This window comes from Uranotaenia lowii, chromosome 3 (genome assembly GCF_029784155.1).
Source record: "Uranotaenia lowii strain MFRU-FL chromosome 3, ASM2978415v1, whole genome shotgun sequence".
Lineage (NCBI taxonomy): Eukaryota > Metazoa > Arthropoda > Insecta > Diptera > Culicidae > Uranotaenia > Uranotaenia lowii.
The window spans coordinates 35,927,591-35,953,802 of NC_073693.1; the positions used below are offsets into that span (position 1 = coordinate 35,927,591).

The 26,212-nt window shown below is 32.2% G+C and overlaps 3 protein-coding genes across 3 annotated transcripts; 1 reads left to right on the top strand and 2 right to left on the bottom strand.

Moving 5' to 3' along the window:
* The first annotated feature begins 7,736 nt into the window (after positions 1-7,736).
* Positions 7,737-8,583, top strand: LOC129752086 (uncharacterized). The gene is made up of 2 exons (XM_055747881.1): positions 7,737-8,072; positions 8,143-8,583. The coding sequence occupies exons 1-2, from the start codon at positions 7,995-7,997 to the stop codon at positions 8,581-8,583; spliced, it is 519 nt and encodes a 172-aa protein (XP_055603856.1). The 5' UTR covers positions 7,737-7,994.
* Positions 8,584-17,137: 8,554 nt separating this feature from the next.
* LOC129752088 (uncharacterized) lies at positions 17,138-18,272 on the bottom strand. Its single transcript, XM_055747882.1, has 3 exons — positions 18,197-18,272; positions 17,659-18,119; positions 17,138-17,593 (listed from the first exon to the last, which is right to left on the bottom strand). The coding sequence occupies exons 1-3, from the start codon at positions 18,270-18,272 to the stop codon at positions 17,138-17,140; spliced, it is 993 nt and encodes a 330-aa protein (XP_055603857.1).
* Positions 18,273-24,104: 5,832 nt separating this feature from the next.
* Positions 24,105-25,425, bottom strand: LOC129758095 (uncharacterized). Its single transcript, XM_055755540.1, has 3 exons — positions 25,164-25,425; positions 24,565-25,037; positions 24,105-24,503 (listed from the first exon to the last, which is right to left on the bottom strand). The coding sequence occupies exons 1-3, from the start codon at positions 25,378-25,380 to the stop codon at positions 24,105-24,107; spliced, it is 1,089 nt and encodes a 362-aa protein (XP_055611515.1). The 5' UTR covers positions 25,381-25,425.
* Positions 25,426-26,212: the final 787 nt, after the last annotated feature.

Genomic DNA, 26,212 nt, shown 5'->3' on the forward strand with positions numbered 1-26,212 from the left:
GGCGGATATATGGGCTGAGTCCGGCATCACGGCTATCTTAAAATTATCTTACATACAGTTGTCTTCATAATTATATAGAGTAAGGTGGGGTAAAAGTACGAGTCGGGTAAAAGTACGTTTTGGGATTATCACAAACCAAGAACAGTAAAATTCAAAACTCTGGCGTGGATGGATAGTGATTTGGACTGCCAACAACCAGCCATAATTTTTTTTCGTTGAAATTGAAAATGCTCCGACAAATGAGGTAAAGTAGCTTTTTTGCTTGAATGATGTAATATTTCAAATAACGGCAAACATGTTTGTGCACTCAAAAGTCTGGCTTTCAATGAAAGTTTTATTGTGTTCTTTTAGTTGTTTTTAATCACTATCAAATGCCGAAGAAAGAATTTAATTACTATGTCTCTGTTTTGCACAATAAACTGTGAATCATAAGAAACCTTGAAGGGGCAAAAGTACGAACTGCAAATGGGGCAAAAGTACGAAGGGTCTACTGAAGTAAATCTGAACGGAAAATTTTAACTTCTTTTTTGAATGCTCAGGAAACATCAGTGCATATTTTTGTTCCTACAAGACTTGCTCGCGCGAAAAAATGCTCAAATACGATGAGAATTGAATTTCGAAAACCTGCTGATTATGGACAGTTAGTGGAGAACTCCAAATTCACGCAGGTTATTTGCCCATGTATAGGATTTGTATCAGAAGCGAACAAGGAAGCTGCTGCTATAAGCAGAGATTAAAAAAAAAAAGTTTTCCTGTTGACTTCATGCAGAATTGTGGAATTTTGAATGGTCGTACTTTTACCCCACATCATTCGAACTTTTGCCCCAGAGGTGGGGTAAGAGTACGTTTCGATAGCGGTTAGGCATTTTCACTACTGCTTTCAAATGCGTCGATCGATTATCTTCGTAATTTTATAGAAGAGAGCTGAAAGTCTAAAAAATCAAATGCTGTTCTTGGTTTTTTGGAAAACAACCGGCAAAATTTTCTAAAAATAGGGTGGCACCAAGGTCGTACTTTTACCCCACCAATTTAAAGATTTTTTATTATAGATAAACTTAGAGTTAAATCAATGACAATGTTGAAACTGTTTATTTCTCTCATGAACCTGAGGGCTGGCTTTTTTCAATTTATTTTCGCTCAATCCGCAAACCGGAGTTTTCGTTTCAAGTTGTCTAGACATTTTCCAGGGCATTTTCCAACTGTCGAAATCAATTAAATGAATGGGTTTCAATTGCCGAGGGTTATGCTGAATTGACATGACATTTTTCATTGTAGTTGGTTGGCAAGGTTGCCGACTCAAATGATAATAAACATGGTTCATTTTAAGTAACAAGTTAAAAAAAACCCTTTCGATTTTGGCAACACAATGTGCGCGGACGTGTTGCAAAAATCGAAAGGGGCTTGTACTTCTTTTATTGAAGAAATAACTGTTAAATGAAGACAATAAACTTTTGGTTGCTCAAAATATATCTAAGGTAGGGTTACCATATCCTGCAACGCTTTAAAGAGTACATTGAAATCATATTCACAAGATTTTAGAGGCACGGAAGGAACCAGGATGTGTTAAGCCATTCAAATACCACCCATTAATTGCAAGTTTTGTTATAAATTTTACTAAAAATTCTTATACCATATTAAAAACTATAAATTTCCCTTGTTGTAGTTTTGTTTAGAACAGTGACTCAATTTGATTGAATTTGAAGAAAAAGATGTTTTTATTTTTTTTTTTCTGAGATAAACTCCAAAAAGATAAAATATTGAATTTCAATTGAATTTATTTTTACATAGAATATGATTCTTGTTTTTAGTAGGTAGATACATCATTTCATATTCGTTCTTGAAATTTTTGAATCTTTGTGGCAAATTTCTGCCGATTGTCTACTGTTCGGGCGCTTATTGCATATAATAAGGCGTCTTCTAATTTAGTTAGGAAATCGTTATCTCTTCGATTTTCATCGTTTGAAGAACTCAACAAAGGAAGAAAAACTGGTATTTCATGCCCTTAATGCATAAAGAGATGGATTTGTTTCGAAATTCTTTGACATATAAAAACACCAACTCCATGAATTGAAAGAAAAAGTTCGTTTCTCTGACAAAATTTCTCTCAACAAAAATAAAGTACATTCCTCAAAATTTCGCAAAAAGAAGAGTACGCTCATTTTTTGGTCGAAAAAGAGTACATACCTAAGGCATTCGTTGGAGTGGCTTTGAAAAACAAAACTATATTATATAAGAGAGAGTGATGTATTTATTTATTACTAGCTGACCCGGTGTGCTTTGCTACACCTTTCAAAATCAAATGATATTTTCAAAAATTATTCAAATTTTTATTTTTTTATTGGCATTATTTTAAATCAAATTATAACATTATTCATAAGCAACAGCTATAAAATGAATTGCAAAACAAAGATAACTAAAAATAATATTCTGAATCTTGCTCCATAAATTTGTGTTGAAGATTTGATAATTTCAATCTGTCTGGAGGGTCTCTAATTAATCGTACGCAAACAATCTAACTTATAAAATATGGTTGTTTTTGCTTGATATGCTCTGGATTTATGCTAAACTGATAAAAGAGCCCCCCCCCCCCCATTTCTTTCCCTTCACCCCCTGCTGAATGGAGGTCGTGATCTTTAATAATAATCATACCCATTTTGTTCGTTCCCAAAAACCCTCTTATATCAAATATAGTTCCATTGGTCAATAAGTTTTTAAGCTTTACAACATAATTTATATGGAACCCCTTCCTTTCTTCCCCTCTCTTCACTGTAAAGCGTAAGGGTCTATAACAATCGTAGAAACATATCTCGTAACCAAGTACCTTTCCATGCCAGATTTGTTCCCATTTGTTGGCTTCGTAAGCATAAATTGAGAACTTATGCTAACAAAATTGTATTGAGCTCACCTCCCTTCTCCTATGTACCTACTCATTAAAAGGAGGATGGTGTGTCAGATAATCATATAGAATCATACCAAAATCATGTTAAGTTTTGTCCATTTCTCGGATATTGTAAAAAAAAAGTAAAATGTAAGCCTCCTCTCCCCTTCCAATATATCCAATTCTATCCTCCTACTGCAAGAAAGGAATTGTTTCACATAGAAATAGTATTTTCGTACTTAAATACTTTTTGATGCCTTATTTGGTTTCATTTGCTCGATTTATTCTCGAGTAATGCAAAAAAAATTGTATGAAAGCCACCCTTTCCCCCTTTATGCCTTTCCGCTGAAAAAAAGTGGGGCTTCAGTCAATCATAGAAACATTTTTCGTATCCAAATATCCTCACATGCCAAATATAGTTCCATTTGCTCGATCTGCTCTCCAGTTATACTGACAATTGTAAGGGAGACCTCTCCAACCCCTTTTGGTTCCACTTGTTTTATTAGTTTTTGAATTATGTAAAAAACTTTTAAAGAGGCCCGCTCCCCCTTTACATTGGAAAGAGGGAGGGTCTCTAATAATCATTGAAATATTTTTCGTATCCAAATACCTTGCCATGCCAAATTTGGTTCCGATATCTTGATTACATCCCCCCTTCCTATCACCTCACTGAGATGAGGGAGGGGTACCTAATATTCATAGAAAAATTACCCGATCCCAAATACCACCCCATGCCAAATTTGATACCATTTGCTTGATTGGTTCTCGAGTTATGCGAAAAATTGTCTCTTGTTTGCCTAGATATTGTCAGGTATTGTAAAAATTCGAGCTAATCTGTTCAGTCAAAAAATCGGTAAAAACTCTGCAATGCTTACTCTAGGGGGGCGTCTTAACTTATATTATAGTGAAACTATTCGAGATATTATTTCGAGGGGGCCCTTTTACCTGTTATATTGAACATTTTAATTCCGATATTCATTTTCTATGGTAGTTTCCTAGAACTTAAAGCAGTATGATCAAAGTATTGTTTAAATTTTAGTTCTCGAGGGTTCTCGGGGGCTCTCTAAAATTGGTAAATGGGCAAGGTTGCCAGGATATTTTCAGCATGTATCCGGGCCAGACAAATCCAGGCAGTTTTATATAAAAACCTGGCAAAATACGGGCATTTGATTTCAAAATTTACGACCAAAACTTCGTGCAATATCTGGGCATATTTTGAGAAAAAACCAGAAAAATATTGAAAAAGAACATTTTTTCATCAAAACATATCGACAGACTTTAAATTGTTTTTAAACTTCCAAAAATCCTTTCATGACTCAAACAATTTCGCTTTAGAGACATAAATGAAAAATTTGTACAACACAATTTGTTTTTTATTTGTTTGATTTTCCAAATAAAGTAAACAAATCTGGGCTAAATCCGGTTATTTTTAAATGAAATCTGGGCAGTCGGGCTGGGCTGGACTGTTCCCAAATTTTGTATTAAATATCCGGGCAAATCCGGATAAAACCGGGCAATCTTACATCCTTATATATGGGTGCCCATAAAAAAAACTTTTCCAAAATGCGCCAAACTTGGCCGACACACCCCTGATGGACTAGGATACAAATCCTGAAACTCTGAAAATGACTTGCCCAACTCTTCTGGACCTTCCTCTTTTGTTACGATTTTCAAAAAGTCATTATTTTTAAAGTGAATTATCTTCGAACTTCGACGTCATAGGAAAATAACAAAATACTAGTTGAAAAGAGTTTGTTTAAAAAATTTTGATGGATACTGTTGATGTTAAAAAAAGGACGTTAAAAATGTCAAATTTTAGATCTAAAACTAAAACGTTGAATTTTTCGAAGAAATTATATTTTTATGTTCAATTTTATGTTTTTGTATGTTAGTATAGTTTTTCGTTTATGTTAATTTTTTTTGAAACAATTTCACATAAGAATCAATCAAAAACCCTATATTATATTTCTACGTTTCAAGATATTGAAGTATGAATATTTTTTCAAGGTTTTTTTTTGCATAGCTACTTACTAGCATCCTCAGTAGGGTATCAATAACCCACCGAGGATGAAATACTACACAGCAAGAAAAATTCGTGTAATTTTAGATTAAAAACGATGCACGAAATCGGAACATCGTTTTTTATCTTAAATTCTATCACTGTGTATTTTTAACAAGAATCTAATTTTTGGGGCGTGTAAATTTAGATCGATAACGATGCACGTCAATGGAACCGCCTTTTATCGTGTAAAAATACACAGCGATGTAAATTATTATTTCATTTTGATTGTTCGCAGCTTTTGATGCATTTTAAGGTATATATAATAAAAAATAACACACTGATAACTTTTACTGAACATATTTATTTTCAAAACGAAGTATAAAAAAAAAGTTCACCCACCATCATGAGCAGTGCCAGGTTGTGATGACGGACTTCGTACAGCCTATTTTTACCGGTCAGCGTCGTCATGGTTCCACTTCCCTGCGTAAATCTGCTGAAACAAAAATAATAATTAGGTTCCACATCTTCCACTTATATAACGTCATTCCCCAGTGAACATTTTGGTCTGTATATTTCAGTTGTTTCTGAGATATATACACTTTTGTACAATCTGAAAAAGTTGTATAGAATATGCTATATGAGCATGTACGTACCAAAGTGGAGGAAATATACGGACCAAATTTTGCTCACCTTGAAAATATAAAACTTTGTATTGCTTTTTCAACAATTTGATAGCAACTTTGCTTTGCATAAAATCTGAGGATTGTACAACTTACAACTTTCTATTGCCTGCCCTACAATTTGATTACAATTTCCTTTTGCAGGTAGTAGGTTTGTACAACTTTCTTCGCCATTTAATACAATTCATTGTTACTGTATCTCAAAGCAATTATATTATTCCCTTATTATGATTTTACAATGAATCGCCGTGAAAATAAATACAATAGAATATAATGTTTACTGCGAATAAAATTGAACCATATACAACATTATGTGTCTTTGATTAAATCGATTAACCTTGTTAAAAAATACTGAATACCAATTTCCAAATACTGCGTATGCATATTGTAATCTTGTGACCGTCCTTAACTTTAACTGTTGGTTTTATAATGCATATGTTGTTGATCAATCTTCCCTCAGGCTCAAACTCACAACGTTCTGATTCCTGTCCTTCGATACTTCCTCGGCGTCATTTCATGTTCATACGAACAAGCAAATTTGTTCATGTACAGTTGAAAGTTCCGTTTAAAAATCAGTTGATCGTATAAAATACCACTGACTGCATCATTTCGGACTCCAAATCCTTTTATAGATGCCGTTTTTTGATATGCAACTTTAACCTATCTCATAGACGATTCTATTACAATCAATAATTGTATTCAGTGCTGTGCGATCTTAGCTAGCTATTTAATGTACTGTTAAACAATTCGACAATCTGCAGATTGTTTAAATTCCGTTATACGATGTTCTTACAATAACTGTACGACCTTTCATGGAAATAATTTGTCATCATACATCGCAAGCATGAAAGATTGCTTAATTGTACAGTGGGATTAAATATTAAGCTTTACACAATTTTACTGCGATTCAAAACAACTTTATTGACCTTTCTATACGATTAACAAAATGTTATCGTATATAATGAACTATACAAACCATAAACAATAAAATATAACTTGGTTTAGCTACAACATGATGTTTATACAATTCCAATCTAAACTGGATGCTTAAACAATCTACAATGAACACTACTTTACGATTTCTGGTTATCTGGGATCTTCATCGGAATGCGGGCATTGAATCGATCGAAGAGATGGCCAACAAAATCATCTCTAACTTCAGAGGCAAATCGATGCCATCTTCCATCGTAGAAATTCGTATAATTTTAGGATTTAAAGTTTTAGGTTTATTACCTATTATTATTCTTTTGACATTAAAGGGTGTTCTCCTATTTAAAATACTTGTTCGTGCTTAGCAAATATCACTCGTATAAATAATTTTTAGTGATTAGTCGATTATGAGGCTATGAACAGTTCATTATTAAGTCGAACACCTAATTTAATGTAATAGAAATGAAATAACAAATTAGTACAATGAAAGACATATTAAAAAAAAGTAAAAAAAATGTAACGCTTTGCGTACACATTTTTCGAGCTTAACGTTATCCTAATTTATGTGATGATTAATTTAATTAATTTTTAAAATGAAAAAAAAAATGACTTATATTTTTAAACTGAAGTCCTGAATCATATGTTAAATGACTAGGTGCAAAAAAATATCGATCATGTCATGGATTAGACGTATGATAGATTGCCTTGTAGTTCCACCTATCAACTTAACAATAAGTTATACCGTAGAATCAATAGTCTTACAAACTGCTCCGACTTATAAACACTGTTCGGATGCAAGTTTTCCATTATGTAAAAATGTATTACCTTAAAATTTTATTTCATATATTGCTTAGCTCTACACCTTTGATTTTAAGTGCAAAATATCAACAATCGTGTTCTATTCCTTTAACGGAACTGGTAAGTTTGAAGGATTTCAAACCTGGTATCGTCGTGGAGTATGTTGGATCTAAACTTAAACTCAAAGAACCAATTGTCGGAAACTATGTATGGCTCTGGAATGAACCTGTTACAGTTGGATGTAAAAATTGTAAGTTTTTTTTCCTTAAAGACTAATTTAGTCAATTGTGGGTCAGAAGAGTTGATTTTTGCTATTTTAACAGCCTTGACAAAAAAAGTCTGCAAAGAAGATTTCAACAAATCATATTTCGAATGTCCTGAAGCGATTGAGATTCAACCTCGTCGAAAGGAAGCACTTTCTAATCAAGAGGTGACTCACTTTGATATGGGATTTGTTGTGAAGGATACATTTGTACCATACTACCAGATATTTTACGACCTTTCAACGTGCTCCGTCATTTGGACCAAACACGAACTTTTGGGAGGTGCTTTTAATAAAACAGCTTCTGTTCGGCGAGCCGATACCGACTTTAAAACATTTCCTTGCTCGGATGTGTCATTCAGAACTGTTTATACTCAGTCAAAGCAAAACGAGCAATCTAATTTAGGAACAAATCAACAGTACTACTATCAAAGAGGACACCTTATGCCGGATCAGGATGCTCCCGATTATTGGTGGAAGATGGCAACATTTTCCTATGGGAATGCTGCCCCGGAATGGAATGTGAGATTTCTTAAACTTTATTCGCAGTGACACAGTAATTTTATGTTTGAAATTTCATCATCCAAAACAGACAATCAACAGCGAAGGAGGAAACTGGCATAGTTTGGAACGAATTGTCCACCGGATGGCATTAGACACCAAGAAGCGGTACGAAATCTTCACCGGAGTTCTGCCTGGCAATCCGCCAAAATATCTGGTTCCCGGTGGAAGAATATCCATCCCCAAATGGTTCTGGAAGGTGATCAAATACGAAAGCCAGGGCATAGTTGTTTTTGTGCTCAATGATCCAAAACCCGCCGCGAAAGATGCCGGGAAAAAATTCTGCTCAAGCGATAAATGTGCTTTATTAGGTTGGGAATTTTCCGGAAACAAATCGAAAGGTTTAGCACATTGCTGTTCGTATGAAGGGGATGTTCGTACGGTTTTACCTAAACAGGCTGCTTTCAGCAAACTGTTGAGTGTATCCAGTCCTGCAAAAGTCAAAACAAGAGGGAAGAGACCCAGAGCATAACTTTGTTCAACAAAAATGTTTTGATCCAATATTTTTGACGGTCGCCATGTAAGGAAAATAAAAGCATTTTCGAAAGCATTATCTATCTTCCATTTAACCATCAGAAAATAAGAGTATAACCCAGATTTTTATTTTTCAACAGAAGCTCGCATTTAACGCATTTTTTAACGGTTGCCATATCGGATGAAAAGCCAGATTAAATTTACCAAAATAGCATTTAGCTAAAAAGTGGAGGCGATAATTATGATGACATAATTCTATACTTTGTGTGGCGATTTTATTTACCCTCCCACAATTTAAGTAGGCGATCCAAAATTGACTCTCCTTGATTCCAATTCCTTTAATTTTTTTTTCTAATCCTTTTTTTATCCATTGATGATTTTCAAAACTACATATTTTCAAAGCTTACATATATACGACAAGATTGAATAACTCGTTTGGTTCTTAGCATTTAAGGTTGCCAGAATATTTTCCAGACAAAGCTGAACCATGCAAATCCGGGCAATTTTATCTTAAAGTCAAGCATAATCCAGGTATCTGATTTCAAAATTTCCATTTTAGCATCACCATAACAATTTGGTTCAATTAAGCTCTCTTTGTGCACGTTCTAGCAATGTTGATATTTTTCTATTAAAGAAAATATTCTTTGAGTTGCTTCCAAATGATGATGGCTCTCCGGAATCCTAGCAAAGTCCCTTGACTGTAAAGCTTAGAGAAAAAGTCGAATTCTGGATACAATAAAACAGGACTACCAAACGAAAAAAAAACTATTTTCAATCAAACAATAAATTAATGGATGAGATAAATTAAATAAATTTGGTAGCTTATCAAAAACGGCTGTTTAAAAATATAAAAACTTTCTTTAAATTTCGAATTTCAAATTACGCTTAACTACAAAATTTTCGAGTGAAATTTTGGCAGTTTACAAGAATGGAAGTTTTCTCGAGAATTCAATTTTTAAACAAATTTCATTGAAAAATATTTTATTACTTTCCATGAACTATTTTAGCTGAAGGAACATCCCAAGCAACCAAAAGTTCGAATATCACTTAAGGAACGAACTAATAAGTTCATATATAGCTGTACAAAAGTTCTGTGGAACTTTTTTGCTGTTCAAAATGCTTTTTCGAGGTCCATGGAACTTCATTCTATATCAAGTTCAGCCAATACTCAAAAAAAGCTTTAAAGTACTGTTTTGGTTTCTGTTTCTACTTTTTGGGAACTTTAAAGTTTGTATGAAGAAAAACAATCTACTTGTTACGTACTTCTCATTTTTTCAAAATCAAGTAGCTATCAAAGGGTTGCAAGTCTTTTTGTACAGCTCAATAGTTCGTAAAAAGTCTCTGTTGTACTATTTTGTAAACTTGAAAGTTTTTAATGAGTCCTAACGGGCGTTCAAAAGCAACTTCGTATTATAGAAACTTTGAAGTAGATTTAAAGGCTAAAGTCTACTTTTTTCGAACTTCAACACTTGTTTGCATAAATAAACACATCGTTACTTGGGAAACAGCTATATGAAGTACACATTAAGTTCCGGAAGAACTTTTTAACAGCTTGAAAGTGGGAATTAAGTAGAAATAAAGAACCTGAAAGTCTTTTTAAAGAAAATCATCACATCGAGTAAAATCGTTGCCTACTCATGATGTTCATATAGGGCAACAAGTATGGATCTCAACTTTCAAGCGGTGAGCTCGGGTTCGAGGCTTGGTAAGAACATGTTTTTTAAATGTAATGTGAGTTAGTAACAAATATAGTTGATTAATATGAATCAAAATAGCAGACTTGAGAAGGCAATTGAAGGAGCGGAAGAGTATTTTTTTGATTTTTTATGCTGCTTATAAAGTGGATTTTGAAGCTGTTAAGAAGTTGTTTGGCGATTTATGCGAACTTTTTGTCAACTTTAAAGTTCGTGTATCTACTTAAAAATTGAGCTGAAAAGAAGTTGTATTAGCACACTCGTTTAAGCTGATAAAACCTGACAGAGGAATGTTAACCGAACTTTTGGTTGCTTGGGATATTCATTTTTATAGAAATGTTCATAAAAATAAGGGTTTGAAGATTTGGCAAGCCGATTTTAACCATAAATAAGAAACTTTCTTTTATAAACTTAAACATATGTTTAAGGTAAAAGGAAGCTTTTGCTTTGAAATAAGGCTTTCAATCTCAATTTTAAGTAATTTTGTCTCTTTCTTAGTTGTTTAAACTATAAGTGTGCAATGAAATCTGTCGGAACGATGTTCTTTTAAATATTATCAAAAATTGTCAATGTAATCATTAAAATTAAAAATTTCAAACTTTTTTTGTTACGTAAAATATAAAAATAAATAAAAACAAATACCTACCTAATGTGATATTTTATAAACTACTAAAAATTCAACTATTTCCGATAATTTAGTTGTAATCATTAGAAAAAAAAATTCAAGTCTTTTTACCAAAAATACAAAAATTTCATTTTTTTTAAAACTTTCAATAATTTGATTTAAAAAAAACTTCAAGTCGAATAACTTGATTTAGGAAAATTTTTATGAATTACACCTAACAGAGCAATCAAGTTTTTGTTGAATATTTAAATCATTTTCTTGAAATATTATTTCAAATAATGTCATCATAGTCATCAAATCGTACAACAGAGCACTGAAATGTGGTTTTAACTGAGTGAGGAGTTGTTGGTCAGGGTGTTTATTTACTGAGAATTTCAAAGGATGCAGGAATTTAAAAAATTATAGGCTTTTATGTAGATTAAAGAGTGAATCCGCTAGGCTTCTGTTAGTGAAACATATTCAAACAGAAAAAACCTGACAAACCCTTGGTTGATTTAGTTGAAAATATGTATTTTTTAATGTTGCTTGTTTTACCATGTTTTAAAACAGTTTATTTTCATGTATAAGGGTCTTATTGCATGTTTATTAATTTTCATAATCAGATCTAATTTTTGTAGAAAAATTCCTCTTAAACGTGTTTGAAGCGACAAAATGTGTGGGGTTATTTGTTTTGTTGTTGTTGTTGTTGTTGTTGTTGTTGTTGTTGTTGTTGTTGTTGTTGTTGTTGTTGTTGTTGTTGTTGTTGTTGTTGTTGTTGTTGTTGTTGTTGTTGTTGTTGTTGTTGTTGTTGTTGTTGTTGTTGTTGTTGTTGTTGTTGTTGTTGTTGTTGTTGTTGTTGTTGTTGTTGTTGTTGTTGTTGTTGTTGTTGTTGTTGTTGTTGTTGTTGTTGTTGTTGTTGTTGTTGTTGTTGTTGTTGTTGTTGTTGTTGTTGTTGTTGTTGTTGTTGTTGTTGTTGTTGTTGTTGTTGTTGTTGTTGTTGTTGTTGTTGTTGTTGTTGTTGTTGTTGTTGTTGTTGTTGTTGTTGTTGTTGTTGTTGTTGTTGTTGTTGTTGTTGTTGTTGTTGTTGTTGTTGTTGTTGTTGTTGTTGTTGTTGTTGTTGTTGTTGTTGTTGTTGTTGTTGTTGTTGTTGTTGTTGTTGTTGTTGTTGTTGTTGTTGTTGTTGTTGTTGTTGTTGTTGTTGTTGTTGTTGTTGTTGTTGTTGTTGTTGTTGTTGTTGTTGTTGTTGTTGTTGTTGTTGTTGTTGTTGTTGTTGTTGTTGTTGTTGTTGTTGTTGTTGTTGTTGTTGTTGTTGTTGTTGTTGTTGTTGTTGTTGTTGTTGTTGTTGTTGTTGTTGTTGTTGTTGTTGTTGTTGTTGTTGTTGTTGTTGTTGTTGTTGTTGTTGTTGTTGTTGTTGTTGTTGTTGTTGTTGTTGTTGTTGTTGTTGTTGTTGTTGTTGTTGTTGTTGTTGTTGTTGTTGTTGTTGTTGTTGTTGTTGTTGTTGTTGTTGTTGTTGTTGTTGTTGTTGTTGTTGTTGTTGTTGTTGTTGTTGTTGTTGTTGTTGTTGTTGTTGTTGTTGTTGTTGTTGTTGTTGTTGTTGTTGTTGTTGTTGTTGTTGTTGTTGTTGTTGTTGTTGTTGTTGTTGTTGTTGTTGTTGTTGTTGTTGTTGTTGTTGTTGTTGTTGTTTTTAGACTTAATTAGACGCTTTTTGAAATTTTCTGAGCTGTATAAATAATTCAATCAACTCTCTTTCATATTTGTAATCCATTAGATTAAAAGTTAAATTTTGAGTTTGTTTTTTGTTTGGCTGTATCTTCAATAATAGAAACGCATGTATCTCTTAAAAGGAAATATCTTTCCACTTAGATACATTTAGCAGACTAGTTGTTGTATCATACATTCCCTCGTTTAAATATTTTTTTTTAGGTTCTCCGCATGATCAAATTTTGATCGCGATTTGTTAAATTTTCTCCTTTTTCTGCCAGACGTGCTTAGAACAGTTAGCGTCCATTACCAGTTGGCTCATATGAGCTTCTTCGCTGTTCAAAACACCATTGCACATAGTGTAAACTTTAAGCCGTTTTCCTATTTCATTGCTGAGATACGAACCCTAGTAGATAGTTTTTCTTGTAGTTTGTAGTTTTTCAGCCTTTTCTCTGCTCTTTGATAACTGCATTTTTTTAAGTCTCCTTCAATACAACAAGCTTGATCATGTTTTCCAATAAATCGCAAACATTTGAAAGAAAACAACAATAAATCGTGGAAACATCAAAGACGTAAAAGATGTTGCCTGTTAAGTAAAAATATTCACACACATACAATGAAAAAATGAACAGATTAAATTAAATTGAGGCTTAGTTTAGACTGGGACACACACAAAATTTCTCAGTTTAAGCTTAGTGGATCTCAGGAAATTGACTTCAATAGATTTTCTAAATATAACTTAATAAAATTATAAGTATACTGTCTGATTAATCTCCAATTGTGACAATTTTTAATGATCATTACGCTCAGGCTCTGTTCATCCAATAATCATCTTAGTCTTATATTTGTATGGCAGCAATAGGAAAAATAGGGGTTTCACTAGGAAATATAAGATTTAGGAGCACAGGAGCAAGGTTCCCGAAATAACAGAAAAATTCTATCTTAGAATCAAAGAATACAGAATTTTGGAAATATTCACAGATTTCACATTTTTTTTTAAATTTATGTGGGTATTACCAACACTGAAATTTTTTATATCATAAAACATTTTAGATTTTTTTCTTTGTATCGCAAAAACACGATATGATTGTTTTTTTTTTTTATTTTTTGCCAATTTTGTATAATCATTTTATTAAGTTTTCTGTTTCATCAATATTGACAATATGTTTTATCATTTTTGTCAATTTTGTTTATTCAATTTTGTCAATTTTGTCAATTTGGTATATTTGGACAGTTTTTTTTTCTATTTCATCAATTTGACCTAATTGATAAAATTGACAAAGTTGACAAAATTGAAAAATTGGCATAATTGAAAAAAATTAAATAATTGAAAAAATTGACCAAATTGACAGAACATATAGGTCAAATTGATGAAACAGAAAAAACTGTCCAAATTGACCATTTTGGCCAAATTGACAAGATTGACAAAATTGAATAAACAAAATTGATAAAACATATTGTCAATATTGATGAAACAGAAAATTGGAAAACTTGATTATACAGAATTGGCAAAAACAAACAAAATTGAAAAAAAAATTACAAAATTGACAAAAATGATAAAAATGACAGAAATGACAAAATTTTAGCATACTTTTCAGGGGCATTCTAAATAGAATCCAAGTAAGAATGCCCCTGAAAGGTATGCTAAAAAATTTGATTTCTTTGTTGATTCATTTTAGTAAAGGGCGAAAGCTGTTTCGAGAAAATCGCGTTGAAAGTAATTAGGTTTACAATGTAGGTCTTCAAACGGTACTTTTTCACCCAGCTGATAATTCGATTTGTTGGTTTCGGCCGCACGCCCTTTTGAAGAAAATTGATACCACTGCTGCTCTCATGCTGGGAAGGGAAAATAGAATCTTATTGGAAAAAAATAATGTGATACTGGGATCAACTCATTTAGCAGTAGCATGTATCCTGACAAGTTAAAGACAAAAATCAAAAATAAATATTTTAAATACTATCGAGTATAAGTTTTTGCATCATTCAATTCCACTTGCCGTTCCAAATGATCTTTTCCTATGAATTAACTGACTATAATCGTTTTTCAATTCAATTGGATAATATTATCATCATAACAATTATTAATCTATTTGTCTATAATTTTATATCTTTCATTTGATGGTATTTCTTATAAAGTTTAATACTGACAATTACGATAAAAAAAAATGAGAAAAATGAAAAAAAAAATAGATGGACGTAATTGACAAAATTGACAAAAATAACTAAATTGAGACCAAATTTACAAAATTGGAAACAATTGACAAACTGGACTGCATTAACTATACAACAAAAATGAAAAAAAAATCTTTGTTGACCAAGATGCGAAAATGACAAAATTGACAAAATTGCAAAATTGTCCAAATTAAGACTATTGACGAAATTGATTTAACTGACTAAATTGACTGAATTTACTAAATTTACTAAATTTACTACCTAGGCTAAATTGACAAAATAGCCTAGATTGACTTCATTCACAAAATTGACAAAACTATTCAAATGGACAAAATGGACAAAATTTACAAAATTTACAAAATTTATAAAATTTATAAAATTTATAAAATTTATAAAATTTATAAAATTTATAAAATTTATAAAATTTATAAAATTTATAAAATTTATAAAATTTATAAAATTTATAAAATTTATAAAATTTATAAAATTTATAAAATTTATAAAATTTATAAAATTTATAAAATTTATAAAATTTATAAAATTTATAAAATTTATAAAATTTATAAAATTTATAAAATTTATAAAATTTATAAAATTGACAAAATTGACAAAATATATAGAATTGACACAATTGACAAAAAAGATAAAATAGACATAATTGACAAAATGACAAAATTAAAAATATTGACATTTCAAAGTTGTCAAAATGTTTATTATCTATAGTTAATTCGATAGATTATTGTAATCTACGTTGAAGTATCGTATTTAGTCTAGCAGTTGTTAATTTACTTAATTTTTTTCCATTTATTCGCTTCCTTTACTTGAGAGGTTGAATTATTTGAAACACATGGTTCGGCATCTTTTTTAAAAATTATACTCTTCATTTTTAGACCTCTTCTATTTTATAGATATAAGGTCATAATGTCATAGAAACGTGATCATACAAGATATCCCAGAATTCAATCATTCAAAATTTTTCAATAAGTTTGCAATTATGTTATTATTTATGTGACAATTATAATTATTTCAAAATACCTTCATCCTATAAAAAATTTTGAATCCTAATTTCTAAAATTCATTTAGGATTCACTACGTTCGAAATACTTTAATCATTACTCAGAATTTATAAATATATCATTTATTTATTACTTTTTGTCATGTGTGTCCAAATATAGTTTTTAGACTGTAAGAAAGGTTACAATTGACTATCAAGTGTATTAAATCGGGTTTTTTTTAATTGCTCTCTCATAAGGCTATGATCATTTAGTATCCGGCAACATTATTTTGGTGATAGCTACGTTATTAGAGCTCGAATATGCAAAACTTTAATAGCATTGTGTTGGTTATGAAAAGGACTATCTTGCCTATTTTTGATAGATTTTGAAGTTAACGTGTGTTTAAGATATTTACGATGCAAAAAGACATGGGAAAAAAATTTGCACATTTTGCACCTCGAAAATTCTTCATTTTTTACTTGAAAGCTCATGAATTGTTGATTTTTTTCTGATTTTTTTTTCGGACCAAATGATTAAAAAGTATAATGAGCCATTCTAGGATCCACACAAAGTTCAAACCAACCATCGGAGTGCAACCCTTGATCTTAAATATGGTAAAAATCTATGGTTATTGGGGATAACTGAATGCAGACTTCTTAAATAATGCAAAAAATCCATTTCCGGCAGGCAAAAAGTGTTGCCTGACTAGTAGACACCTAGTAAATAACTACTAATGATCAGTTCCAAAGATCGCAATCAGTGTATCCAGTTTTAACGCCATATGACAGATGTGTTCTGATGGACAAAGAAATTTATGTTAAAACCGGATTTAAGAGATCAAATTCTTCGAGATGCCTACTCATGAAAAGGTTCCAACACGATTCCAATTGCTTTTTCCAGATGAGTTTGTGTAAAATATCATGATTTTGCAAAAGTTGTGTGGTAAAAAAAATTCAATACATAACTGAAAAAAGTGTGCAAAGATAAAAAAAAAGAGATTTTATGGAAAAGTTAGAGTATTTCTTGAAATCATTGATAAGTATTTTTTTTTATATTTTTACATTAAATGTCATATTAACACCTTCATTTCTTCCATAGAAAGTTTTTCGATCAAATGAATAGTTTTTAAAATACACACGTTTGTAATTGCCGGATTCTAAATGATCATAGCCTTACTGCGAATTCTGGTTAATAATCCTACAATTCGTACAATTCTTACTTTGTTGAGTTCATTCGTGAAATCGTACTTTCTGTTTAGGTTAATCAAGTACAGGATAGCTCAGTTAAAAATCATTATAAATACATGAATGTTTTCTTTTGCAGATATAAAGGAGGTTTTAAAAATTTTAAAAAATTGATGCATTTTTGGTACCAAATGTGTACTTTTTACGTCAGCGGTATTGTTTCAGTTGGTCTTCTCCTGGCTGTTTTCTTATTTGTATAACTGGGTAACGTCAGAAGTTCTTCAAATGAAGCCTGTTGGGGTATTAGATTGAGGACCTCGCTTTCGTACGAACAACAATGAGCTAAACCTTTCGATCTGTTCTTCGGAAATTCCCAACCGAGAGCTGCACACTGATCTTCTGGACAAAACTTCTTCGCCACATCACTCTCAGAAGGGTTCGGATCGTTGAGCACGAAAACGACAACTCCTTGAGTCTGGTGTTTAACAACCTTCCAAAACCAATGCGGGATGGAAATTTTTCCTTCCGGGACCAAGTATTTTGGCGGATCGTACGGCAGTACTCCGGTGAATATTTCGTAGCGTTTTCTGTCATTCACAGCCAACCGGTAAACGAATCGTTCCAGCATGAACCAGTTGCCACCTTCACCGTTTATTGTCTGTTTAAATTTGATTTAAAAATAATTATACAAAATTTGATAGTCGAAAAAGGATCAAATCTCACAATCCATTCCGGTGCCACATTTCCATAAGAAAACGTTGCCAGCTTCCACCAATAATAGGGAGCATCGTGATCCGGTGTCAAGTGTCCTTTTTGATAATAAAAGGATTCATTAGTTCCAAGATGAGGTTGTTCACTTTGCTTCAACTGAGTGTAGGCAGTACTGAATTCCACATCCGGACATGGAAACGATCTAAAATCAGTTTCGGCTCTACGAAGTTTTGCGGTTTGATCGAAGGCACTTCCAAGTAGCTCGTGTTTAGTCCAAATAACGGAACAAGTTGAGAGGTCATAAAAAATCTCGTAATACGGTAGAAAACGATCATCTACTTCAAATCCCAGATCGTAATGCGCTCTATCATGATTGGAAAGCTCTTCTTTTTTACGAGGTACAATCTCTATAGCTTCCGGACATGCAAAGTATGATTTTTTGAAATTTTCATCGCATTTTCTTTCCGTCAATGCTTCAATAGTTTGTTAAGAAAATATAAAGTTAGAACTTAAGAATCAATTTAATTTTTTTTCTGTAGATCCAACTTACCATTTTTACACCCAACAAGAATCCGTTGATTCCAGTTCCATGCATAATTATCGGCACTCGGTTCTCTAAGAATCATTTTCGATTCAGCATACTCAAAAACGATACCAGGTTTGAAATCTTTTGTACCAGCAAGTTCAATCAAGGCAATTGAACAACGCTTTGGTTTCGAATTCTTAGCACTCAAGATTAGATCTGATAAGCTAGTGATAATAAGTGCAAACCCCAATAATTTATCCATTTTATCGATACTTCACTTAATGTTTGCCTTGCGAACTGCTTTTATAAGTCGATGCTGTTTATCTAGAGTTGTTTATTGATTTCTCAATCGATATGGCTAACAGTTCTGTTTCTCATGTCTAGAACAGATGATAATTGCAATATTTCATCATAGAACACGTATGAAGTTTTCTCAACAGAATGCATGTTTTGAGTCGATAATTTCAATTTAAGGCCTCGACTAGACCGAGATCTTTTATCATATTTTCAAAGTTGGTTGGAAAATTATTTTACCAGTTCGGGTTTCAGGGTTCCTTTTTTCTTATTGATTTATGAAATATCATCTTCAAACATCGCGTTAGATAAATTCTTAAAGAAGTAAAACAGCATTTACAATAAACGTGTAGTATACTTATTGATGAGCTAGTGAAGGTTTATGAAGTTCCATAGATTTTGATATTGCCATAAAACCGACAATACACTAATATCATGCATTTTTATCTTCTAGAGATGATACTTTTTGATGAGTAAATTCTTTAAAAAAGGCAAAAAAAAACAAAAATAATGAGCCGTACATTTAATGGAATAATGGATTGTTTTTACACCTCCTATGTATATAGACATTTCATAAGAACATTTTCAATGCCGAGATTTTAGCTTGTAAACTTTGAAATATAATGCGCGAATTTTGCTAGGTTTTTAGATATCCTTGATTAACTCTGCCTGGATAAATTCGAAAAAATATGTGGTTAGCTTAGGTTTAAATCATTTCCGATCTGGTTATAATTTTTTTTATAGAAATCTAAATTTGTTCACTCTATTGTGTTGTGAGCCTACTTCGTTGAATGATTCAACTTAATCAAGGAAATCGAAAGATTCCTTTTAATTCAACCACGGTAAATGAAAAGTTCAGATACCGAAATTTCTATAACAACTTTCTATCTTCTTCAGTGACCGTTTTCAATTACTATTTTCGATTTACGAAAACGCTCACTGAAGAAGATAGTAAGTTGTTACTGAAATTCCGGTATCTGAACTTTTTATTTACCGTGGTTGAATTAAAAGAAATCTTTCGATTGCTTTGATTCAAAATTTGTTGCCTGTGATTGGTTTGTGAAATCTGTTTCCAGTTTATTATTCTTGATTTTCAGTTCGGATTTCCATTGAGATAAAATCCTGATTCGAATCTTGGTTTTGCATTTCAAACTAAAATTAGATTTTTTTTAATGTTCGAAACTCATCATTTCGGAATTTTAAAAGAAAACATTCAAAACTACAAACCATGAATACTTGGATTTGAAATTTTAACTTTTAATTCTTATGTAGAAATTAAACTTTAAAAAGTTTAAAAATGAAGATCAAGAATTGAAATAAAATAGTTTCATAAATCGGAATTTTCATTCAGATTCAATAGTTGAATCACGAATAAATAATTGAAGAATGAATTGATTTAAAAAAAAAATCTAATAAAATGCCATTTTTGGATCATTATTATTGGGAATTTTTGTTTTTAATTATGATTTGAAAATCGATTTCAAATAAGGATTCAGGTTCAAAACACAGAATTCAGAAACTAAATAGTAGCCCCGAAAAGAGGTTTCAGATTCGAAATTAAAATTCCAAATTGGCCAAGAAAAAATATGAAACAGGTGAAATCCACTATTGTAAAATAAGACCTGAATTCATGTTTTAGATAACGTTGTTTGATTAATCTAAATTTTTATTTAAATCTTTTTCACAGGATATTAACAACGAAATAAATTAAAATGGTTTTTTTTTGTTAATAGAATTGTTTGCACACTATCTTCAGGTTTAGGAAAATTCAGTTGGAAATATATTTTAATACTTTGCCGTTTTATTTTAATCAGTAGATTGAAGTATCTACTGATTAAAATAAAACGGCAAAGTATTTAAATACAACCAATGATTTTTAATCTGGATATTTCGAGTTTAAAAGAGTTGAAAATAAATCAGATTTGAGTTCCAGACTTTATCTTTTACTTTGATAATGAAATTTACGGCTAAATCGGTGAATTTTTTTTTTATGTTCTCTTAGTGAGAACATTTCAAGATTTTGAAAATTATAGATGGATAGAAGAAGATTAGAAGAAACTATAGGTGTTGAAATTACGGGTAGAAGTTTTTGGAAGCATTTTCATCACAAACTTAATTTTTGTTCATCACCGACCAACTATTAAAAAATCACGGCTATAATCTTCATTAATAAAATTTATCTTTTATTTTCATACATTTTCATCAAAGTTTTTCTTTCAAATCAAGCCTTGAAGGCTCCCTCATTTATTTTTAAAGCTTTAAAACAGGAGGATTACTATCGATATAAAAGAACTTTAATTTGAATAATGAGATAGTCTAAGTATCATTTTTTTGAACAATTCTTTATGTACTGTCAACTGGGGCATTATGAAACACTTTTCAACTTCAATAGCTTCGAAAAACTTATGCATTTTTTCAAGCAAAAATATTATAGAGAAAATTAAGTAAGCAAACTCCCCAGTGAGGCAGTTCTTCCTTCGGCCCTGTTTTCTACTTTCTACTCCTAGCTCTAACAGTTAGGCTTGTGAACACCACACTCGAGAAGTTTGATATAGAAGAGAGGAATTTTTTGAAACGCACTAGTATTTTGAATTGATAAAACATAGAATTTTCAACAAACATAAAATCTAATTTACCGATTTAAAAAAAAAAGTAAAACTATGTATAGCTACAAACAAATTTTTTTTTAAATTTTCTTACTATTCTCACTGATGTATACTTATTAATTCCCAAATCAAGCATTATTCTTCACTTCAATGATTTTTTTCGTAAACATATCTATCAGATTCTGTAAATTTCAATTAAACAAATATATTTTAGATAAAAAAACACTAAGCTTTTTGTTATGAATCATTTTTGATGAAATTTCCTAGCTAGTATCAATTTGTATAATTTATTTTTAATTATCAGAAGTAAATAAGGTTTTTTTTCAATCTTAAATTATAAATCATGAAATTGAAATAATGACCCAAGTAACCATTAAGCATTCAAAAGTAATTCTAAGTTGGCTCTACATATAGTCGGATATAGACATGCCTAACTCTATATTCAACTATAGGGCTGATTAAAAGCCACTTTTGGTCTTTAAGCGGCCTATTAAGAAATGTCAAAATATTTTTGCCAGTGGGTACACCCAAAGATATTATATTCTACCAATAATATACAACCCACAGGAGAAAAAAAAAATCAGTGATGTTTATTGTTTTTGCATTTTTCTCTCTTGAACTTTCCAATTCTTATCTTTTTCATCCCTTCTTTCCCACCATGTTGTTTTCTTTAATCGAATGGAATTTTGTTGCAGAAACAGGAATCGAACTCTTGATTCAGGAGTTGCTAGTCACCGAAGCTACTCTTTGGTCCAATCTAGCAAGTTTTCAATCATAGAAAAATAGTGGTAGGTATTTAAATTGAAATGCTTTGGTGCCCTGAACTGATATTATTTTTTTTTCTTCACAAACTAATAATTATCAAGAGCTTAATATTCGAAGAAAGGAAACATCTAGCATATGACTTGTGTAAACATTTTTTATTTATTTTCATAGACTTTTCTGATAAACTTATTTAATCGGACTGCATCTACCAAAAACAGGGTCCTTGCAACAGGGCGGGTTTCCTTCGCGCGTACAAAACTGCATTACACTTTCCATGATTAGGGACCGGACGTGGGCGTTTGCATCACGGCTTTCAAGGATCTTCGACAGCTCCGGGGAGATCCACCGTTGCTTTTTGGCAGTCTCAAAAGCTCGTTAAGACTTCCTCCCAAAACTGCCTGCTCAACTTTTCTTGTAGGACTTTTTATAACACCAAAGGCAATTTTAACCGCTTATGAAATCCTCTTTAATAGCAGGCTAGATTAGAAATTTATTATGATTTGTTTTTGTTTTTTTAATGACATTTACGAGGCCGATTAAAGGCACTTACTAGGCATTTACTATCTAATCTGATATAAGGCTTATTTAAAGTTAGAATGCCACAGTGCCAATTGGCATGAGTTTCTTAAAATATCTTTGATATTTGAATAACATGTATGTATGTATGTATGTATGTATTTTGGTTATCCACCATGGGTTCACGGATTCACTGCAGTTTCTGAGTCAATCAAGTGGGGTAGTTTACTAACAGGTATTCTGGAATCCTTGTACATACCTGGCCAGCTGGCATCTGATTGAGCATTCTTATTATATAGTCCGTATAAGAGGAAACACATCTAGGGATTCAAAAGTTTTCTTTTGATATGCCGATACCGGAAATCGAACCAGGAACGCCTGGCATACTAAAACCAGACTCGCGCCAGCCTATCTGCTAGACAATATCGGCGCTTCATCTTTGATATTTGAATAACATCGTAATAAAATTCTACGAAAGCTGATTGATCAAGCAAGTCCCCTGAGAGGAGAGAAATTGAATTTATAGCAACTAGCCCTAAGTCCACAACTGAATCCCAAATAAAATCAGTTTTATATTTGAAGTCCTACTAATTGGTCGTTTCCATCGTAGTTCCTTTAGACCAGAAAGGTCAAGTCCAATATCACCTCCCAGTTCGAAGGTCGTTGACCTCAGCACATGTTAAAGGTCACAGGACGTGACATATGTGACATCCCCAAGAGTAATCATTCTTGGTTTGCAGATTTGACCGATAATGTTCCGCTAGAATTACAACCTTCTAAATTTCGCCGTTTGATATTTATGCTAGCTCGCACTTGTTGACCCACATCGATAGCTTCATTCTCGCAGTGAACTTTATTCTAATTATTTTTCATCGAACACAAGCTTGCTTCAAACAGCCGTTCGAGTGAAAAGTCGTTAACAGAATGACGTTCAATTGGAAATTCTTTGCTCTCTCGGGATTATACGAGCAAAGAGTTTCTCTCTTTCGTTCAGTTACTAACTCGGATCTATATATCGTGACTCAAAACAGGTTTGTTCAAATGCTCAATCTTTACATTTAGAACAAATAAGTTTGTTCATTTTTATTGCATTCCGTTATTCCCTACAATTCTATGCCTTCCAAGTTGTAATTTCAACGTTAGTTAACCTTAATTTTAATGTTTTTTTTTTCTTTTCAAACAATCTGAAAATTGGAAGCTTGAAAAACATGTCAATTTTCTGTCTTTGATTACTTCGATCCCAAAAAAATAATTCGTTTCCAAAACACATAAACTCACCTATTTATGTTTTTCTTAAATATTTTTATATCCGGGCACGCCCTGTTTAAACCGGGCAATCTGGCAAGCTTAGTCTCTTGAAGGAATCTTAATACTTATAAGCATGACAATGGAAAATTTTTATGTTTTTGGGGATAATTTTTAGTAAACATTGTGAAAATTTTCTAGTTCATTTTGTTCGCAAGTATTAGGAAAAAATTGGTCTATACCCCACATTGATTTTTTTTTTTCAAATGTGTTGGAGAGTATTCTTTATAGTGTGGCAAATATTCAGAGATTACAATATTTTATTCCAAAAAAATCGTTTAAAAAAATACTCTATGTCATCGTTTGTTTTAAAGTTTCATAAATTTTATCTATTGCACCAATTGTGATGTAACCATACGTCAGGCCAAGATGCTGGTTTTAAGCTACAAATTGTAATTCCTTATTTGTAGCTTAAAACGGATACTAGAGTTCAATTCTTAAGGTTACTATTCATTTTGCTGCAACAAATTGCTGAATCTAGCATCTTCAGGAACAATCTTCGTTACTTCGCCTTCGAAGTTGCAGCACCTTACCAAACCTTTTGATTCATCCTTATCGAAGCGCCACCCAAGCACTTCGCACAAATCCTGGGGGCAGAATTTCTTAGCCTTTTCCTCCCGCGATGCCAGTATATTATTCAACACAAAGAAAACGACCCCGTTTCTGGAACCACTGACTGCTTTCCAAAACCATTGAGGAATTTTTATGGTGTTTGTATTCCGATCAAGGAATCTGTCTTGGTTCGGGTACACAACTCCGCTGTAAACGACATAGGATTGTTTGGTCCTTCGAGCCAGCGCATTGACCTGTTCTGTCACCTTGGCCCAATTTCCTTGAACCACTGACTGGAAAAAAAATTTGATTTATCAATGATGTTTGAAAACATGTTTTTAAAAATTTACTCACATCCCAACCTGGAGCACCGTTTACGTAGACATTCGTGAATGTCTTCCAGGAGTAAACCGGGTGATCGATAGCCGGGACCATAGGAGCTCGTTGATACAAATGTCCTCTAGTCAAACCTAATGCATTCCGGTTTCTCTCTTGCCAAGAATTTGCGTAAAAATAATCAATTGTTGTTGAGCAAACTCCACCGTTTCTCGTCGTAGGAGCCACATAACTTAAATTCTTTGGCAAAAAGTTGGCTCCAGCTAGACTATGTCTTGAATACAGTACGGAACACTTTTTGACGTTGAAGCAAAGGGTATACGATATAGATACTTTGTCTTTGGATCCGTATGGGTATCCGAGTTGAATGACTCTTCCTTCTTCTGATTTTCCACAAGATTTGCTGGTTACTTTTGCTGCTGGTCCTAGGCTGGGTGAGCAAGTTGTGGATATCCTGGTTGAGGAACTTTCACAGTTGGTTGATCTTATGCCTGAAATAAAAAAAAAAAAATAAGGAAATCTTGATTCCAAATCCAAAACTCAATTGAAAAGGATTTTTTTGAGATTTAAGAAGTTACGAAGTTGAGTTCTGTAGCCGATGTTTTGAAAATACTTACCATTTGGGCATCCGATTACTACCGCCTGATTTTTGTCCCACTGGAAGAGACCACTGGAGGGGGATTTTATGAAATAATCGTCTCCATCTTGGTTCAAAAATACACCATGGCTTCGAGAATTAACGTTGCTAGCCGAAATTTGGCACAAATTCTCGGTTCCTAAAGTAAGACAAACCAATGATCCTAACAGAAGAAAAATCGACACAAGAGACTTCATTTTGACCTCGATAATATTACGAACTTGTTCGATTTCTTATGGAAGGTGATTTTATAAACCTTTTTTTCTGTTTATCGAAAGGCATTTGTTACAATAAGGCATGATGCTTGTTTACAACTTTTACATTTTATCACAATGTTTGGAAATGTTTCACATCACATCAAAGATGCTTTCAAGGTTGTTCTCGAGAAATCAAATAAAAATAGATCTCAGTTGTGTTTAAACAACATGAATTGTTGTACTTACTAAAACAAACCTTAACCGCAGCCCGTGGCGTAGAGGATAGCCTTCAAGTCTTCTAAGCCAACGGTCGTGAGATCGAATCTCGGTCACGGCATACATAGTACACGTTCTGTGGGTTGGTGGTTTTAGCATTTGTAAGATGCTAGCCATATCATATCCTCGAAAGTTGTACGCTTAGAGTTAAGTGAGAAGGAATCTTTTCGAGGAAACATCAAGTTTCATTGAGATTGTGTTTGTGTTCGTTTAAAAAAAAAACTTCTTGGCAGAATGAAACTTTTATCCGTGAATCGTAAATGATGAATCTTTTAAATTAACTTCTTCTCAACAGAAAACAAGAAAAAACAGTCAGGCAACATTAATATAATTTAGGCATTATTAAGAACTCTATTTTCAGCTTGTTAAAGCGTTATTAAGCGTTCTGAAAACTTAAAAGCGTGCAATCCAAATGATAATAAAACCTTTAAAAATGAGATATTTCATTTTCAAATCATTTTGGACAACAGCACTGACTAAAATCAATTGACTTTGAAAAAGCTCGGATGTCATTTTTGTTATTTTTTTTTGTCATTTTTGTCATTTTTGTCATTTT

Excerpts from the sequence above, each read along its gene's own strand:
- LOC129758095 (XM_055755540.1), bottom strand. The coding sequence starts at position 25,380 with ATGAAGTCTCTTGTGTCGATTTTTCTTCTGTTAGGATCATTGGTTTGT. Across the intron at positions 25,038-25,163 it reads AGTAATCGGATGCCCAAATG|GCATAAGATCAACCAACTGT; the intron begins GTAAGTATTTTC and ends TTTTTATTTCAG. Across the intron at positions 24,504-24,564 it reads ACGGTGCTCCAGGTTGGGAT|TCAGTGGTTCAAGGAAATTG; the intron begins GTGAGTAAATTT and ends TTTTTTTTCCAG.
- LOC129752088 (XM_055747882.1), bottom strand. The coding sequence starts at position 18,272 with ATGATTCTTAGAGAACCGAGTGCCGATAATTATGCATGGAACTGGAAT. Across the intron at positions 18,120-18,196 it reads TCTTGTTGGGTGTAAAAATG|CATTGACGGAAAGAAAATGC; the intron begins GTAAGTTGGATC and ends AAACTATTGAAG. Across the intron at positions 17,594-17,658 it reads ATGTGGCACCGGAATGGATT|ACAATAAACGGTGAAGGTGG; the intron begins GTGAGATTTGAT and ends AAATTTAAACAG.
- LOC129752086 (XM_055747881.1), top strand. The coding sequence starts at position 7,995 with ATGCCGGATCAGGATGCTCCCGATTATTGGTGGAAGATGGCAACATTT. Across the intron at positions 8,073-8,142 it reads ATGCTGCCCCGGAATGGAAT|ACAATCAACAGCGAAGGAGG; the intron begins GTGAGATTTCTT and ends CATCCAAAACAG.